The 19,024-nt window shown below is 35.7% G+C and overlaps 1 protein-coding gene across 1 annotated transcript in view; it reads left to right on the top strand.

The window, feature by feature from the left end:
- LOC149782028 (prostatic acid phosphatase-like) overlaps positions 1 to 19,024 on the top strand; it is a 65,863-nt gene that overhangs the window by 32,108 nt on the left and 14,731 nt on the right. Inside the window, exons 6-10 of the mRNA XM_089933432.1 lie at positions 498 to 587; positions 795 to 918; positions 11,007 to 11,137; positions 16,603 to 16,783; positions 18,039 to 18,167. Of these exons, the coding sequence (XP_089789558.1) occupies positions 498 to 587; positions 795 to 918; positions 11,007 to 11,137; positions 16,603 to 16,783; positions 18,039 to 18,167 (655 nt within the window). The remainder of the gene's footprint in view (positions 1 to 497; positions 588 to 794; positions 919 to 11,006; positions 11,138 to 16,602; positions 16,784 to 18,038; positions 18,168 to 19,024) is intronic.

Raw genomic sequence — 19,024 nt, 5'->3', positions numbered from 1 at the left:
TATATATATATATATATGTTTGACTGTTTATCTCTTAATTGTGATTTCACAGATTCAGTTTTCATTAGAGACTCGTGCATCTTTCTGAACTTGTTATACATACAAGATTGTTATGATAATGCATGTCATGTATGGCATTATGTCAGTGACATAATTGTTTATAAATATATAGACATGATCTGTTTCTTTCAAAATATTTTGTGCCTGAAGAAGCATGCAGTAAATGCAAAACTAATTACGCAATTTTTATATGCATTTTGTATGTTTTTGAAAAATTCATTTTATTTTCTTCAGAAATAAATGTAAATTATTTCTTCTGTTCTTTCTGTGGATTAAAGAGCATACTTTTCAAAAAAATATATGCTCAGTCCTGATATTAATCATTTTAAATTTAATTAACAGTTCTTCAATAGCACTTATATCTACAATGACAGATTTTGGGGCTAAATTCAGCTGCTTGCATGAAGTGTTTATGATTGAGAAATTTCCTGTTTCAGGACCTGATTGACTTTGTATCCCAGAGTGCACCTGGTGTTGAGAGAAGCTGGGATGGTCTAGACGGAGTCCTAGATCCTCTCTTTTGTCAGGTAAGTTTTATGTCATATTTATTGTCATATGTATTTACACAAGTTCATTTCATATTTAAAAGACATTTTATTTGTCACATTCAGATGCTACTTGTAACATTTCAAATTGTCATCATCATCATCATCATCATCATCATTATCATCATCATCATTATCATTATCATCATCATCATCATTTTTGGAATTTTACTTCTTGTTATTTTCCAGAATGAGCATAACATGAGTCTTCCTGCTTGGTCACAAAAGGGAGACAACTGGAGGAGACTTATGCAGTTAATAAATGTGTCGGCAATTATAAAGTTTCCTCAGATAATTGCAAGATTAAAAGGAGGTAACTTGTTTAGTTCTTATCCATTTAAATGAAAAACTGCTGATTTCCTAGGTTCTTAATCTGCACATTTTTGCTAAAATTGCTACATACTCATTTCAACTTCAATACGTTCCTTGATCACATTAACGGTTGGAATACAAGTCCCACTTATGTTTCAAATCCAGCCTCCCCAAGTGATAACAGTTTTGTCTTTCTGTCCATATTATGTAGCCAAAAGGTAATAACTCTTGTCCAGTACCTCACCTTGCCATCAACAGGTCACTTGTTTGAAGCTTTTGTTGTGAGCTGATAACATTATTGACATTGCCTCCTGAAGTCATCTGGGAAATTGTACTAAATTTCATCCCATCTCTTGAGGATTTTGTTATTTTCGAATTTATTTAGAATTGGTCTACAGGTGGTGTGCATTATATTTTTAATTTTGACCATAATTATATGAATTTTTTCACCTATACAGACTTAGTTTCTACATTCTAAGACTGCCTGTAATAAAATGTGTTTTATTTTGTGTTTGTGAACACTGTTTATCACCTCTGGTACATTGGGTGCCTTTGACATAGTTAACTATTCATTTCTTTCATTTCTTACTTTCTTACTTCTGAATTAACAATCATGACGAAGTGTGCTAAATGGAAGAAATTCAAAGCCAGCAAGGATTCTCATGCACTAGTTGGTTAGAGAATACATGGTTGGCGGTTCTAAGGAAAACTGCAAAAGAAAAAGAGAAAGACATGAAAAAGACTGGGAATACTGATGTGTTGAGCATTCACCCTGATAATGAGTCTGGCCGGTCTGGATGGAGATGCCATTGAGGCTCCTTCCCTAACAAAATTATGACATACGTTACCTACTACTTCTGTTATATTGGGGGAAATGGTGAAAGCTGTAACATTTCCACTGTCTATGCCATCTCTGGAGTAACAGGGGTATTGTCTGGTACAGCAAGTGATGCCAGAGTTGATTAGTTCTGGCCAATTTTTCCCTGTCCTTCCATCTTCTGTTTTAGTCAACAGTTTCAACACTGTGAGGAGGTTTCCACTCAGTTCTAGGCAGCCAAGGTGGCACAAGTCCTCCAACATGTCTAAGCATAACCTTCAGACCTGTAAGTCTGGGCACATGGGATTTATAATAATAATAATAATAATAATAATAATAATGCCTTATTTATAGAGGGTGACTCATTAGTCAAGGACTATTCTCCCTTGAGGCCCTCTTAAGGAGAGTATAACAATGCACATTATATGAAGGTAGCAATAATTACTGTTTATTTTAACATGTTTAGTATTAAAATACTAAATTCCATTTTATATTAGAAGCACATACATGCTCATGATCTCTCTTCTTAAATACTCTAATAATTTCAGCAGATTTTACATGTAGTGGAAGCTTGTTCCACAGAACTGTACCAGAGTAATTGGAAGCTCTTTTTAAATTGCTATGTTCTTGGTTTTGGTGCATGAAGGTTTGCATGTGATATTGATCTCAACTGGTATTGTGTTGAAAAAATCCTGAATAAGAATTGCCTTGTGAAAATCTATCCTGTCATATATTGTGAACCATTTGAGTTCTGTAAATAATGCTTTTGAGGGATAATCAATAGATGCATCTAAAATTACGTGTACTGCTCATTTCTGAAGTTTATAAATCCTGTCAAGCTCAGATTTAGCAGTTTCCCCATACATTTGAACAATAATCCATTGTTGGAAGAATATATGACTTGTAGTATAGATTTCGAGTTTCCATAGGTAAATAGTTCTTGATTCTGCTGAGTAGGGCAATTTTGGATGACAGTGTTTTACAAAGCTTAACAATATGGTCATTACATAATAAATTATTATCTACGGTCACACCTACAAGCTTTTCATGTTTAACATTTATTAATGGATGATTATTTATTGCAAGAGATTGTTCTGGGTTCCCTAACTTGGGTAGCTTTTGTGATGTCCCCAAAATCATACATTAGAACTAGATGTATACAAGGTTGCATCATCTGCAAACAAATCTGTATTTGTGGATTCATTATTTAATGGTAGATCATTGATATAGATAAGGAAGAGGATAGGGCCCAAAACTGAGCCTTGAGGGACCCCTGAATGAATTGTGCGAGTTTGAGAACCAATATTGCCAATGCTTACTTGTGGAGACCTTTGGTTTAGGTATGATCTAAACCAATTTAAAGAAGGATTGTCAAACCTGTAACGGTTCAACTTTGGCAGCAGAATTTCATGATCAACAAGACAAAAGGCTTGAATGAATGATGCCATCTAGCAACCCTTAGTTTTATTGGCATCCAAATGTACCATCCAGCTGTCCATCCCTAGATCCTGACTGTGCAGTGACCATATGGCTTTAGTAGCATATCATCCTATGCCTGGTCAAGTACATCCTTGGAATGTTAACATTGTGGGGGATCTTATTGCCTAACATTACCAATACTGTGGTAGTATAGCCGTCTCCACCGCTGTCCATATGCCAGACACCCCTACAGGCTGATTTTGATTTCAAAAAGCTGTCCATATAGACTACATCTTGTGGATACAGCTAGCCATTTACTCACAGTAAGAACCCCCTGGACAGTACCATGACAGTCTTATAGATAATGGCCACACCTCATCTGTGCCCATAGGAATGTATTTTCTGGATATTGATCTTGATCCCAACTAGGATGATCCACACACTGAGTAGGGGGATAAACCTGATGATGGGCCATACTCAAATCCTACTATGAAGCAGACTGAATATAATTTAAAGGCAGCAATAGAGGAAATATAGAGGGTGTTGCCAAACTCAGAATGTCTGCCAACCCTATCTTCTACACCAGCATACAGGGTCAAGGCCTCAATCGATATTAATGATGAGGAAATCAGTCCTTCCATCAGTCTAATCTCGCAGTCTGGGAAAATCAAGGATATTATCAAAAGACTATCTGTCAAGATCTGTGACCAAAGCAGTACCTAAGCCTTCTTTTCTGAAAGTCAACTACCAGCATCTGTTGCATCTCACTGGTATAAGATCCATTCTGATGCCTTCTTTACAGATCTCCTGGTGTTAGACAAGAACTATGCTGCAGTCAATCTCTGACTTTGCCTGCTTACTATAAGGTGGATTAAGGTGTTCTGCACACCACTTAAAAGCTAGTTTGCAGTATAGTGGTCACATCTTCATTGTTGGACTGGGAGTCTCTAGCTGTTGTCAGGTTTGCAGAAAAGGCCAGTAATGACCAAGCCTGGGAGTAAGTGGCTAAAATATCAAAGGTAATTAATATGGCAGCTCATCGTGTAGTGGCAGATTCTTTAATGGCTTTTGTTAACCTTGATCTTGTGCAGTGGGATACATATTTATGCTTTACCTAGCTCAAGCCACATCACACACTGACCCAGTGAACCACTCCCTTCCAATCACCTCTGCTGTCACTGGCAGGATAGAGGAAGTGCAGAGACAAGCAACCCAAGAACTGCCCCATCATCTCTCTACCCCCAAGCCTCCACTTGAATCGTGTCCCTTACTACCAGCAGAAAACTATCCAGTATGCACCAGACTATTTTTTGTTTCAAACAGCATTTAATGAATCACACTCCACTAGGTGAGTAGGCAATCCAAATGTCTCATAGGGGCTTCAGATCTCATTTTACCAACCCTCTCCACCTTTGCCCGCTCAATTCCTGACAGAAGTACCATCAGACCTGGTAAAGGACACTTTTTGAGCAAGAAATCAGGGCATTTGGCAAGAAACAGTCAGTGGAGATCCACAATCTCCTGTCTTTGCTCCAAGCGTTCTCTTGTCAAGAAGGCCAATGGCAAGCTCAGGACATTCATTGACTTAAGTCATGCAAATCACTTCATACATCCAATGAAATTTTAGGTGGATATAGGCTGATCAGTCCACCTATCCATCCATGCAAATGAATTTGCCATCAGTCTCGATTTGGACAGGCATATATTTATGTTCCCATCCATCTGTCCTCACGGAAATTCCTGCTGTTTGCGTTCCCAGGAAATTATTGTCCTTTGTCCACTCCCTTTTGGCTTGAAAACGAGTACCTTGGATCTCTTCAAAACCACTCAGATGTGTCATCTCCCTGTTCCTTATGACTTGTCTACTTCCATGGCAGTTTATTTGGACACTATCCTTCAGAAACATAAGCTCGGTTCTAGTCAAAGGAAAGAATGATCTCATATCCCTTTTAAATCATCTTGGTTTTCTGATCAATTGGGAAAGGTTCAATCTCTGTTCAGCCATCTGGGTATTGATTTTCTTATTCATCTCAACCTGGCACATCATCCCCACCTTCATGTGGTCCATCTCAGTAGTAATGATGTACCTTCTGAAACAGGACAGTACCAAATCACCAACTTTGCATTCTGGTCTAGTAATTTCTGTGTTGGTGCACTCATAACATCGATATCAAGGTCAGGTATATTTCAGCAGACTCAATGCCTTAGCCCAATTCTCCGTCAAGGAAGGGACTTATTCTCCTTAAGGAATTGTCCCTCCATCCATATGTCTTCCATCAGATTTGCCTGCTATGGGTGTCTGATGTTTGGTCTTAAGGTATCACGGTACCAATTGTTTTTCCATATACCTCAATGCTAATGTTTTGTGAAATAAATATACTTTCTGTCCTACTTGGGCATGCATGTCACACACTGTCATATAGAACAATGCTAGATTGTCAATTTGACAATGACATAACCAGGTACTCCATTGCATTTAAGAGAGATAACTCTACTGGAACTTGACAGGGGTAAGAGTTATCTAGTCACAACAAGCACATTTTCAGCCATGTGTACCATATTTTAAAAAAATCATAAAAAATACAAAATATGATCTAGATAGAAATTAACACAAACTCACATGTTGCCAAGAGGCTCAACTTTTTTTGAAGCCAAACAGAAAGTACAACTCTTACATAATGCACCAATCACAGCTAGTGTTGTTCTTTAATTCTGAATACAATGTTCCATACACCTTAAGCTCCGCCCACCTGGACTTGCGCAATTGGTACCGTTATACCTATAGCAAACCTTAATTTTTCAAATAATCTGCAGAATAGTTCAGGACTGTATAAGTAACAAATATACTTAGTCTCACTTGTGAAAAACAATTTGATGAGGTACTAACCTATGTCTTATATGAATGTGTATAGAAATGTCATTGAGCTGTTTGAACTATTGTTTTCCAACTTTTGCTTCACCATCAAAATCATCTTTTGAAATAAAATGAATTCTTTCAACTATGAGTTGTATCTTATTCATATCAGCACTTATTGAACTTCACATAGGTGATATGGGATAAATCACATTATGTCATATTATGTAATAACTAGGTCAAAGGTCAATGTACCAAATAGTATGTACCTGTCCTACTTCAAAATGTACAATTCACCTAAAAGAAAGGAATTTATATTTGTTTGGTAGGTGCAGAACTTAACATCAGAGACAGGTGGACATGACCCAATCTTATTATAAAGTATAAGCTTTGACCACTTTACACTATCTGCAGATACAAGAGGTCACTAACCGCCAGTCCTCACACGAAGGTCCACCTACCCATCCTCTTTGTAACACAAATAGTAAGCTTTCCTCCTTTGTAATGTGAATAAAATTGTTTCAATAAGCCAATCAGTCACAAAATATAGTAAATCACAGCTTCTAAGTGGTTATGTTGGATTGGGGGGTGAAATTAGGGGAATAAAATACAGAAAAATGCCAAATATAAACACTAAGTATAGCACATCAAATGGAGTTAAAAACAGGAGGAAAGTGTTTATCTAAAAGGGAGAGGTAGCTTATGATAAAGGAATTAAAGGAGGCAAAATCGGCAATGCAAAAAATGAGAAGTGAAAGTTTGATGACCTTACCTTGGACAAATATATGGGGCAGGGCCCAACAGGTCCAAGGACAGCCCAAAGGCAACTGTGCTATCACATCCCTTACAGGTACCCACATTTCAAGTGAAGTTGTGTTCATTTCCATCTAATATAAAAGGGTGAATAATTTAAATAATATAGATACATATAAAGTATATTTCTTCTACATAAGAATTTAATAATAATTGGCATAAGATAGAGAGAAACTTATCTCAAATCCAAGCAGAACATACCTTATCAGTTTTTAAACTTGTAAACTTTACTGTGAGAAATTATTAAATTGATTCTACTTACATTTGCATCAAGATTGAGGGCTAATATAATACTTCACAAATCTTCTCTTTATTTTCATAACCAGTCACTGAAAATGTGAGATTTTATTTCCTTGAAATGTTATGACTGGTGTAAGGGAGATAACTGAATGATATACATAAGGTGTGGTAACCTCTAATACATTATCCATGTAATATAGATGAGTTCATCAACAACCTGTATTAACTCATTGCAATTAAATTATCTCAAAATACATTACTGATAAAGTGAGAACCTAACATTTAGACTCCTATATTTAGTGGAGACTCAAGAGTCGTGTAATTTTAATTTCTAAGATGACGCAGCTCTTTCAGATCACATAGTTCATATTTTCTACAATGCTGGCATGTAGAGTGCAGCCTTCCATAACCATGCAGATATCATCTCATGCCAATTTGGATTCTTGCGATAGGATGTAAAGTTTCAAGAACAGTGTGGATTTTAATGGAATGAATGCACACTGTGTGACTAAAATGGTTATCATTCTGTAATGTTGGACCAAACATGGAAATTCCACAAGAGCAGCTTGACAGAAAGAAATAGGATTAATTGAAAGTCAATAGTAGATTATAATTGGGCTTAAACAAGTGCCAATGGGAAATGCTGACTTAAGGAAACTGTTCTTGTTTGTTGGTGTTCACTGCTACTTCAACAAAAGGGAATGCAAGAGAACTGAACTAACTACATGGACAATTTCAAAGCTGGAAAGTTTATAATAAAAAAAAGGACAATTAGAGCAGGACAATTCAAATCAAAGTGGGAAGGGATACCATATCCTTAATAAATTACCTAAACATTACTCATGCCAGAACATCCCACATGGTACAAGTGATCTATCTACAAGTGTACTTAGAGTGTTCTCTGTCCTTGTTTATGGCATGCCTTACAAGAACAAGATAGCTGTTTTTGTACACATGATTTTTCATCTTTTGCAGGTAAAATAGCCAATATTTAGCCAAAATCAACTATATTATGTTCACATAACTTATTTTGTTGCATGCATTCCAATCTAGGAGGTAACAGCACATACATAAAGGCATCAGGTAACACAAGTCTATATCTATCATAGCTATAGTTATCAAAAGTCCCCATCCAAAGCCATCTTGTGCTATTTTCTGAAGATTTCATACATTTTATTCTTAAAGAACTTTCAATATTTGACCAAAACTGTTCAGCACACATTTGTTTTCCTACATCAAACTAGTATAGTTCATAAATGCCGCCCACATGTATGCGTTTTTATGGATATACTGTGAGGCTATTCTTTCCTTTAGGTATCACGGTACCAATTGTTTTTCCATATACCTCAATGCTAATGTTTTGTGAAATAAATATACTTTCTGTCCTACTTGGGCATGCATGTCACACACTGTCATATAGAACAATGCTAGATTGTCAATTTGACAATGACATAACCAGGTACTCCATTGCATTTAAGAGAGATAACTCTACTGGAACTAGACAGGGGTAAGAGTTATCTAGTCACAACAAGCACATTTTCAGCCATGTGTACCATATTTTAAAAAAATCATAAAAAAATACAAAATATGATCTAGATAGAAATTAACACAAACTCACATGTTGCCAAGAGGCTCAACTTTTTTTTAAGCCAAACAGAAAGTACAACTCTTACATAATGCACCAATCACAGCTAGTGTTGTTCTTTAATTCTGAATACAATGTTCCATACACCTTAAGCTCCGCCCACCTGGACTTGTGCAATTGGTACCATTATACCTTAAAGCAACCAGGTGGAATCACAAGCTGCTCGCCTTCGTTTTCCAACTTGGTCTGTCAACACATTTTCTATCAGTTGGCAGGGTCTTTGGGACTTTGTTTACCCCCCAACAGTCTTAGATTATACAGAAATTGAGGGACCATAAGTTCAAAATGATTTTGATGGCCACTGTCTGCTAGAACAAATCCTGAATCAGTGATATTCTTAATTTAGTAATCTACCCAGGAACATAATGGCCTGGCAGAATCTTCTCAAACAGCCGTGGTCCCCATTGCTTCATCTTTGTCTGGACTGTCTTCTCTTTCACACATGGCTTTTGTCAGGAGAGCCTAGCAACATAAACACATAAACCCTTCAGTTTTGGAAAGAATTGCATGCCGCTATAAGACCCTCAACCATAAAGGCTTATGAGGGAAAGTGGTACCTTTTCAGGGACTGGTGTAATTACCATCATACCCTTGAGTGCCTTAGTCCAACATATAGCAGACATTTTTCTCTGGCTGTTTAAGGAGAAAAAATTGGCACAAATTATTGTTAAGGCTACTGGTTTATGATAGCAGACATGTTCCATCATCATGGCAGATAGGATATTGGTCATACTGAAGACATCTCCAACTTGACAAACTGTGACTTGCATAAAGCCTAAATCACTCACACTGTTTCCCAAGTGGAATCTTTTCTGAATTCTGACTTGGCTGAATTTAAACAAATTCGAGTTTTTAGCCAGGACGTCACTGAAGCTCTTTCATACAAAATTTTTCCTGAAAGCATTAGCTTTGGCATGCAGAATCCGTGAGTTACATGCCCTTTCTGTTGACCCAGCTTACCTTCAGTTTTGATCAGATGGCTCAGTGGTCCTTATGACACAACCAGGTCTCATTACCAAGAATGGGTTGCTGTCAGTGGTCAGTCAAAAAGTCTTCATATGACCTCTCTCCTGTATTGACACAACACAAGGGGCTTTCAACCAGGGATGGTATATGTGCTCTGACATTATCTGAAACAGACTGAGCTAGTTCATGGAGCTCAGAATGCTTTTTCCTCCCAGTTAAACCTAAGATATAACCCCTCATGTCCTCTCTTTGTAGTTGGTGTGGGTAATACATACTGCATACTCTGATATAGTATTGACAGAAGTCGTCTCCTGGTGATCTCTTTTGATTAAAAAAAAGCAATCTCTGTGAGCCTTTTCTTTGACCATCGTGTCTGTATCAGAGATATTGTTGAGGCCTTTGGCATGCACAATCAAACTTAGAGTTTTTATCTACAAGACTTGGTTTTACAGTGTCACACTCTTGATCTGGTAGGCCCAGTCTGAAATGCACAAGCAGCTACCAGACCCAGTTGACATTAGCACAACCCATGGCTGGGCACCCTAACATTCACTAGATTTGCTTGGAAATTGTATTTGGTAAGAAAATCTCATTATTTCATCTTCCCAGTCATAAACCACATTGCCTCAGTTGTGTTGCTTGCAAGTTAGGAGATTGGGTTAACCTTCATATGGAGTATCCAGTCTTCTTCCCTGAGATGTTGCCTGAGCTATAGGTAGGATGCTGATACATTCCTTCCTCCTAGTACATGTTCTCCTAACCTTAATGTTGATGGGGAATGTATTTGGAAGAGAAAGCAAATCGTTTAGAAATTATGCTCTTCTACATTACTTACTTGATCATATTGCTTTAATACCCTTCAGTCCTCCCTGCAATACAATCATCCCGTTGTACGATGTTTTGTCAGCATCAAGGTGAGGTAATGGGTAAGAGTTGTTTCCCATTGTATACATAATGTAGACAGAAAAAGATAATTTTGGGAGGACTGGATTCAGGAGGTAGAGGGGCTTTAATTCCTATTGGAACCTGTGATCAGGTAAGTATAATATGAGAAACATAATTTACTGAATAATTTGCTTTTCTGATGTAATTTTTGGTGCTAATTAAAAACAAACAAAACTCTCGGACCAAGTTTTGTTATAACTCTTTGTCACAATATATTTTCGTTACTTTGAAGTCTTTATTGCTTGATTAATTTTAATCAAATTTTGCTCTTCATCATATTCACAGAGCCATTTCCTTATTAAATGTTTACACTGAATTATAGTTACACCAAGGTGACATTTGGATCATTTGACCATTTTGATAGAAATTTAAAATTTCTCATCATTTCAGGATACTTGGTTTATCAAATGGCACAAAATATTAAAGCTAAGTTACTTGGTATCAGAAAAGAAGACAGGATAAAGGAACCAGCATGGCATGATGGAACGATGTTTGCTGACAAGATTTACATATTTTCAGCAGTAAGTATTTATTATTACTGCCTATTATGGATGCAATTGGAAAAATGTATTATGTTTGTATTAACCATATATAATCAAAAGTCATGTCCAATTACAAACAACATAGACCCTTATCTGCCATCACATTATGCTCTGGTGGATCAGGGTCTTTGTTTCCTCTAACAGTGTACATAGTCCCAAATCTCCTGGTACATTATATAATGGAAGGTCTTGACCTTGCAGTTTGCAATTGGACTGTTTATAAGTATGTACTGTATGTATTTTATGCCTGGTTCTATAGAAGCATGGTTTTTTTTGAATCTTATCAGTTTATAAGTGAGTTTATACTGCATTTTGTGTCTGATTTTTAGAACAATGTTTTCTTTATTAAATTTTATCACTGAGAATCTCATTGTGAGGTCTAATGGAATTTAGTGTATATTGGTTTATTTTCTGTCTCAGATATAAAATATATCAATTTTGTCCCAAAAGGAGTGTCAGAAATTTTGGAAAGTTATATTTTAGTAATAGGGGCATCATAATATATATGGTGAAATATTTAGATTAGATTTATTTTACCATTCTCATTACAAGACTGATTATTTTCAAAAATGTATCCACTGCTGAAAATACCCTTTATATGGTATATAGCACTTTGGAGAACATGGTGAGTCCCAGGCATAGTTTCACACACTTCTTGGAGTCAGGGATGATTGCCTGGAGGGTGAAGGGTATAGAGACACCATAAAAGGTTTTGTGAGATATAACACAAAGACCCTTTGCCTCATTTCCAACTCACTGCTCTGGTGGGCTAGTGGTCAGAGTCTCTGCCTCAGATGGGGAACTGCCACATTGCAGACATCGTAGCAATATGATTGAAAAATTGTTAAAGCTACGTTAAAAATCCAAATCACAAATCACACACACTCATTTCCAACTCAAGCCAGATCAAAATAGATTTTGTAATCAGTTTATTCTACAGTTTTTTTTCTCCTCAGTTTTGAAAATTTTCTGAAAATATATTTTACTTTTCTTGGCTATCTTTACAACAAAGTACACTGAATTTTATTTTGTCTTGTAGACGATTAGTTTGTATGAAGACCATACTTGTTCAGTTTTACTCCAGTAGTAAGTTCCACTTCCAAAAATGTTAGACAATACTGTAGCAGATGGCATTTTCATAAGACTAGTTTCTGAGTATGTATGTGTGACTTAGATTTTTAATGTAGCTTTAACAATTTTTCAGTCATATCGCTACAATGTCTGCAGTGTGGCAGTTTATAGTGATGTCTAGCACTGGGGCATCATGCCGCAGACATGTAGCATGATGTCCCACCCTGTTACATTATCCAGACACCAGACTGACCAGTCTTAACACTAACCTCTTAATGCTGAGTGCAAAGTGAGGCAGCTGTTGGTACCATTTTTGTAAGTCTTTGATATGACTCAGCCAGGGATCGAACCCACGACCTCCCGCATCCAAAGCAGAAGCTCTAACCACTAGGCCACCGGAGTGGTTACAAGTTTCTGAAGTTACAAGACTCTGTGTGTGTGTGTGTGTGTGTGTATGTGTATATATATATATATATATATATATATATATATATATATATATATATATATAGTTTGTAAGAAGCAAGCATTGTTAATAGTTTAAGCTATAGAAAGTTTTAAGATATAGGTAAAAAATTTCGGGAATAAAAGGATTTTCTGAATTTTAGATAATGAATTGTGTAGAGCTTCTTGAAATAGAGTTAGAGTGTGATTTGACCATTCCTTATATTTAGCTCTAATGGTCATATCTTATGTGATGATGTGTTGTCCATTGCCCATCTGACTGTTAGCACAAGAGTGTTATTACTACTCTTCCTAAACTACTTGGAGGATTGCCTTGAAACATTACACACACATCATCCCATGGTTTAATTGGTCCTAAATGAAAATGTTGCAGTTTGGATATCCAGTGTGGCCACCATGTATGCTAATTTGAAAACCTTGTTATACTGACTTCTACAAAATTGATGGTCTTATCAAAATGGGGATTTCACTACAAGTACTTCTTAATATGTCTATTTGTTCCTAAATGAAATGGTGCTGATCTGGCGTCCAGTATGGATGCCACAGTGACCATCTTGGAAATTTTATAGTTGCTACTCTTCCTGAATTGAAAGTCAGACAGATTTTTACTGGAAAACTTCTTATGATGTCTAGTTGATCCTAAATGACAGTTATGTTAATCTGATGTCCCATATGCCCGCTACATTCACCATGTTGAAAAGCTTGTTATCGCTACTCCTAAATAATATTGACATGGAATTTTCACTGAAACACTTCTTATAAGGACTAGTTGGTCATAGAGAAAATGGTGCAGATGTTACTTCGAATCTGGCAACGACAATGGCTGATTGTAAAATATTGTTATAGCTAAACCTCCTCACCATAAGACTTCTTGCGATGTATGGCTGATTCTAAATGGAAACCAGTATGGCCACCATGGCAGCAGTCTTGAAAATGTTATTGTTCACCAAAATAGAAAGCCATATCAATGTTGGGTTTCCATCAGAAGACTTCTTTTTTGTTGTTGTTCCTAAATGAAAGTAGTGCCAATCTGACATCTATTATGTTCACCACAACAGTTATATACCTACCAACCATTTTACTTCTAGTGTAACCATTCACTTTTTTCACCTAATTCATCTTTTGTTGTAAATGAATTACACCTTTTTGGTACATTAAAAATAAAATAATGCAATTCAAAATTATTTGTCATTTTATATTATAATCTTTTGAATCCCACACCTCATAAATTTGAGACTATTCTTAAAAAGAAGACATGCTTAAGAATAGTATAGGAGTACATTTAGCCATCATAGACTTAGATGTAGTTTCATTATTTTCTATTTATAGCAGCTGTATATGACACATATATCCAAGAAAACAGTCTGGTTTCTTCAGTTAGAGACCTTATTTCATAAGTTCAAAACAGACTTAACATCTCATGGATGTTATATGACTGAAAAAATGTTGGATGAGAGTGATGTTTTAAAATTTTGTAAAAGTCTTGGATCAGGAAAAGGTCTGATCAATAGTGCTTTAAAACTTAAAAAGAATAATATGAGAGACATGTAATACAGTAGTCAGGTTGAGCACATTGTCATGCTTGTTGTGCATTTGTGGAGTTGACTTTACAATCACTTGGCAAAAGCTAGAAATGTAGACTAGTTAGAGTGTTTTTTATATATATATATATATATATATATATATATATATATATATATATATATATATATATATATATATATATATATATATATAATTTGTCATATAATTTGTTGTTTTGTTTTATGTTTGTATTCTGGTACTCATCCACATGGATTTTGCCCATTTGTGACAAGAACTTGGACCAGCTTAGTAGCAAAACTAAATCTACATTTTCATTCAGTTCATTGTAATTATGGCATGTAATACGTTAATTAATTTTGTATGCTCAAATTATGCTGTTTTACCACATAGGTTGTTGTTGTTGTTGTGGGGTTTAATGCCATTTTTCAGCACGATAGGCTATACATGGCGGCCAGTATTAATGGTGGAGGAAGAACCCGGAAAACCCCAGAAAGAACCACCGACCCACGAGAAGCTACTGGCAAGCTTTCTCACATGCCCACATTGGCTGAATCTTAGACTCGAACCGCCGCAGACAGAGGTGAGATGGCAGTGATCCGTAACGAAGAGCGCTTTAGACCACTCGGCCACTCGGGGCCCCACCACATAGGTTATGTTTTATACCTCTCTAGGGGTTGGCAGGTATGCAGTTATTTTGAAGATCATATTTTATTGCTGAAGAATGCCAGAGATGATTTCAGTTCTCACCAATTAAAAGGAAGGAATGGTCTTATCTTGAATTACTGGAAATTCATTTCAGCCAGTGGCAGTTAATGTGGCAGTCTCTCCAAGGGAATCTTTTTAGTTATGTATCTTAGTTGCCTCACTATACCCTTTGGAAAAAGAATACATTAATTGGAACTATTTGTAGGTATGTTGGATGATGCTTATGTCCAAAATTGTAATTAGCTATTCATATAAGATTTGGTTTGGTTATGGCTAGATATTGAGTTATGTAGATGTGACCTAATGTTGTGTTAAGGTGATATGATCAAATGTTGTGTTACAGTGGTATGACCAAATGTGTTAGGGTGGTTTGACCAAATGTTGTGTTAAGGTGGTATGACCAAATGTTGTGTTAAGGTGGTTATCATATTTAAGAGACTTATTAAATGTAAATGTAAATCTACAATAATTGTGAAATCTATAAGCAAATTTAATTTATTTAATAAGTTAGATCTGTCAGAAACTGAATTTATGCCTCTTTTAACATGATCTGACCACACTATCAGTGAACAAATTACCCACATATTCTGAGGTGTATAATAAACAGAACTTATCTTATACAGTTAAATGTCTATTATGGTTATCTATACACCATTTATCTGGAATTAAGTCAACACTCATTAAAACCAATAAAAAATTCTCTGGGCCTGCAATATTTTCTTGATGTTATGTTTACATTCTCTTGGGTCGGTGATTCTTACTGGAATTTTCCTGGGTTCTTCCTCCACTAGATATACTGGCTGCCATGTATAGCCTATCTTGTGCTGAAAAATGGCATTAAACCAAAAAAAACAAGAGTTTATTAACCTGTTCAAACTAAAAGCAACGTATATCATTTTTGTCAATATTCATCAAAATTTTCCTTAATGAGTGGACGTTTCTTGGTCTGAGAGTGCTTCTAATGGGTAATAAACCTGCCCAGAACAATTTATTATTTTCTTGGAACTTGTCACTTTCCATGTCTTATGTCTGGTTACTACTTAACTTAATGGTTTGGGGCCCCAAGTGGCCCATTGGTATAAAGCGCTCACAGTACAGATTATTGCCATTTAACCTCTGTCTGTATGGGTTTGAGTCTCAGGTTTGGCCAATGTGGGTGTGTGAGAAAGCTTGGCAGTATCTTCTTGCAGGTTGGTGGTTTTGGGGATTTTTTTTCCAGGGTTCTTCTGCCACCATTTATACTGGCTGCAATGTGTAGCTTGTGCGTTAAACCCTACAACAACAACTTAATGGGTTAAATCAGTCTGATCAAATAATCCTACTTTATACTTTTTTCAGCACAGTCATATTGCAATAGAAAATGAACCCCCAAAGTGTATAGTTCCCAACATAGACAAAGGTAGCTAACTCCTTCTGCATGTTTATACTTACGATGGGAACATTATTTATATTATTGTTGGTGTGTGTTATGTTATGGTAATCTTAAACTTCATGAAATGTACCCAGAATAATTTCTTAACATAGATAGTGCTGGCATTACATTGAATATGGTGGTATTATTATTATTATTAGTCAATGAAACAAATGTCTTTCATAGAGGGAACCGGGTTAATCAATGTGTGATTGTAAAAAGTGTTCTTCCTGTCTTTTATTTACAGCATGACTCCACAATTAATGCCCTAATGCAGACCATGAAAATTTTTAATAACATCAACCCTCCATACAATGCTTTATTTATGATGGAACTTCACAAAAATAGCACTACCGATCAAGGTCACTATGTGCAGATGTTCTACAGGAATGATTCCTCCAATGCATCTTATCCTCTTAAACTACCGGGTGAGTCTACAGCAAAGGAAATCAGCTGTCATTTTCAGGCCCTTATTTACAAATATATGAGTGCACAAATTCAGATATGTTTTGTTTGTTTAGTATCATATCTGTAACATTTTGTTGTAATAACTTTCCATACTGAAACAACATACATACATTTAATACAATGTCATATTAAGTTTCCTTTTATGTAAATAAGTTTTGTTAATTAACAAATGTCAAAATTAAGGTTGATTGTACAGTCAGGTTGACCCTGAATTATTTGTTTTCTTCTGTTCAGTACCCTAATTTATGTCTCCTCATTACAATGCTGTCAAAAGGAACGATACAGGTGTACCATGTTAATGGTATGGTTATCTGATATTGGGGTACATTATGCATAGTATTAAATGTATTATTATGTAATGTAATGTGATCCATGACCATTCCTACCTACCATGTAAACAAGGGTCATGTTATATTTGTGTCACCTTTGCATTTGGGAAATCTAGACCAGAAAACTATTGAAGTGTGAAGCCTTATACTCAAAATTATGTATTCAATTCACACCAGGCAGTGATCTTGTGAAAGAAACTAAAAATGCTTGTGGATTTTATTTTATTTTTTAAATCTTTACCCTAAACTTTGAGATATACAACACTTCCAGTTTCGTTTAATTAACAACACCCTGAGTCATATTAATTAAATATTATTGTAACATTGATATCAGAGTTTGGTTCATGTTCAGACCTTGCTCTCATAAATGATTCTCTACAAAAATATAAAGAAAATGTCTCCTAGAAGCTTAAGAGACATATTGGTGACCTTAGAGAATGTGCAGATTTGGATTGTCTAATCTTTTAAAGTAGAAGAAAATTGTTGACAATTTAAGTGACCTGTGGCTTACTGACCTACTAGAGAAAATCTGTACTTCACATTAGGTCTTATGTAATTTAGTTGTATGATGTACTTATAGTACAACTTCACAATTTATGATGTCTTGACATTACAAGAATGTATACACTGACAAAAATGACCTGTCCAATAAGACATTTAGTACAGTGCTTATAAAGGTATGGCCTATTCCTCCTTTAATGTAATTCTCTTCTTCCCATGCAGCATGCACCATGGTTGCTTATTGTCATATTTATTTCTAAGGTGGTCAAGTTCCAAATATTGACGCTAATGAAACAGACATGACATTCTTTTCAGCATGTTACTTCAGGAAGATCATACAAGTTTATGAAACATTGTATAATATAATTATTCTTTATTTTTTCAGACTGTGATTTTAAGTGCCCTGTTGATAAATTTATGCATCTAGTTGATGACATGGATGTAGAGCCCAGCAAGCTGCAGGCAACATGTGGTATTGGTGTCACAAGGACTGGTACATCTACATATACATACAGTATGTACAGTACATCACATTAAATTCATGGGTACCAATTTTTATAGTTTTTGTTGATAGGTTAGACCACAAATTTAAAGTTGCAACAAAATATAAACTGCTGATATTACGCCCAGCCCACATTATTCTGTGACATGCAGATACCCCCCCCCCAAATGTAATTGTATAGCATGACCTCTTTGTTGTTTTAATATCAAGGCCATGTAGGGTACTGAGAAATATTCATTAGGCTACATTTCTAAATGATGAGGAACACTGAAATTGATTGGTAACAATTGAATTCAAATGCAGAATTTCATGAACATGAAAATAATTTTAATGAAATCTGAATCTACTGTAATAAATGCAGATTTACTTACAGACTGTGTCCTCCTTTATTTCTCAAAGTACATATTATAGCCATTTGTAATAATGAATCTCATTGAAACCTAATAGAATCCGATGAAATTCAAAATCCCTGCAAACCATGATAGCATTATTTTGCATGGAAATAAAATGTCAAGTACAGTTTGCACATTTTTTTTAAGCACACATATCCATTACTCATTTCATGAATAAAGAAAATGTTTTGCACTGCACTGCAGTTTTCTAATTGATGATTACATATATTCACTATTCCATATAGTAAGTGGAAGACAATATTCATTCTTATTATATGCTCATTTTTTTCCCCGTTAACTTTACATTGTCAAAATCGTTCAGTATTCCCCGATACTGAATGCGTGCGACAATACACATATAGCATTCATGTGAATAAAGGAACTATTTTCTATTGTAAACAAACAATGACGCAGACGCACTTTTGATTTGTAAACAAATCATATACACTCGCGTAAGAGGCTCTTTACGTTGTGGTT

Source organism: Sinohyriopsis cumingii, chromosome 15, assembly GCF_028554795.1.
Source record: "Sinohyriopsis cumingii isolate HCF-2022 chromosome 15, ASM2855479v2, whole genome shotgun sequence".
In the NCBI taxonomy this organism is placed as follows: Eukaryota; Metazoa; Mollusca; class Bivalvia; order Unionida; family Unionidae; genus Sinohyriopsis; species Sinohyriopsis cumingii.
The sequence above is the reverse complement of the archived record's forward strand: the minus strand, read 5'-3'. Positions and strand labels throughout refer to the sequence as shown.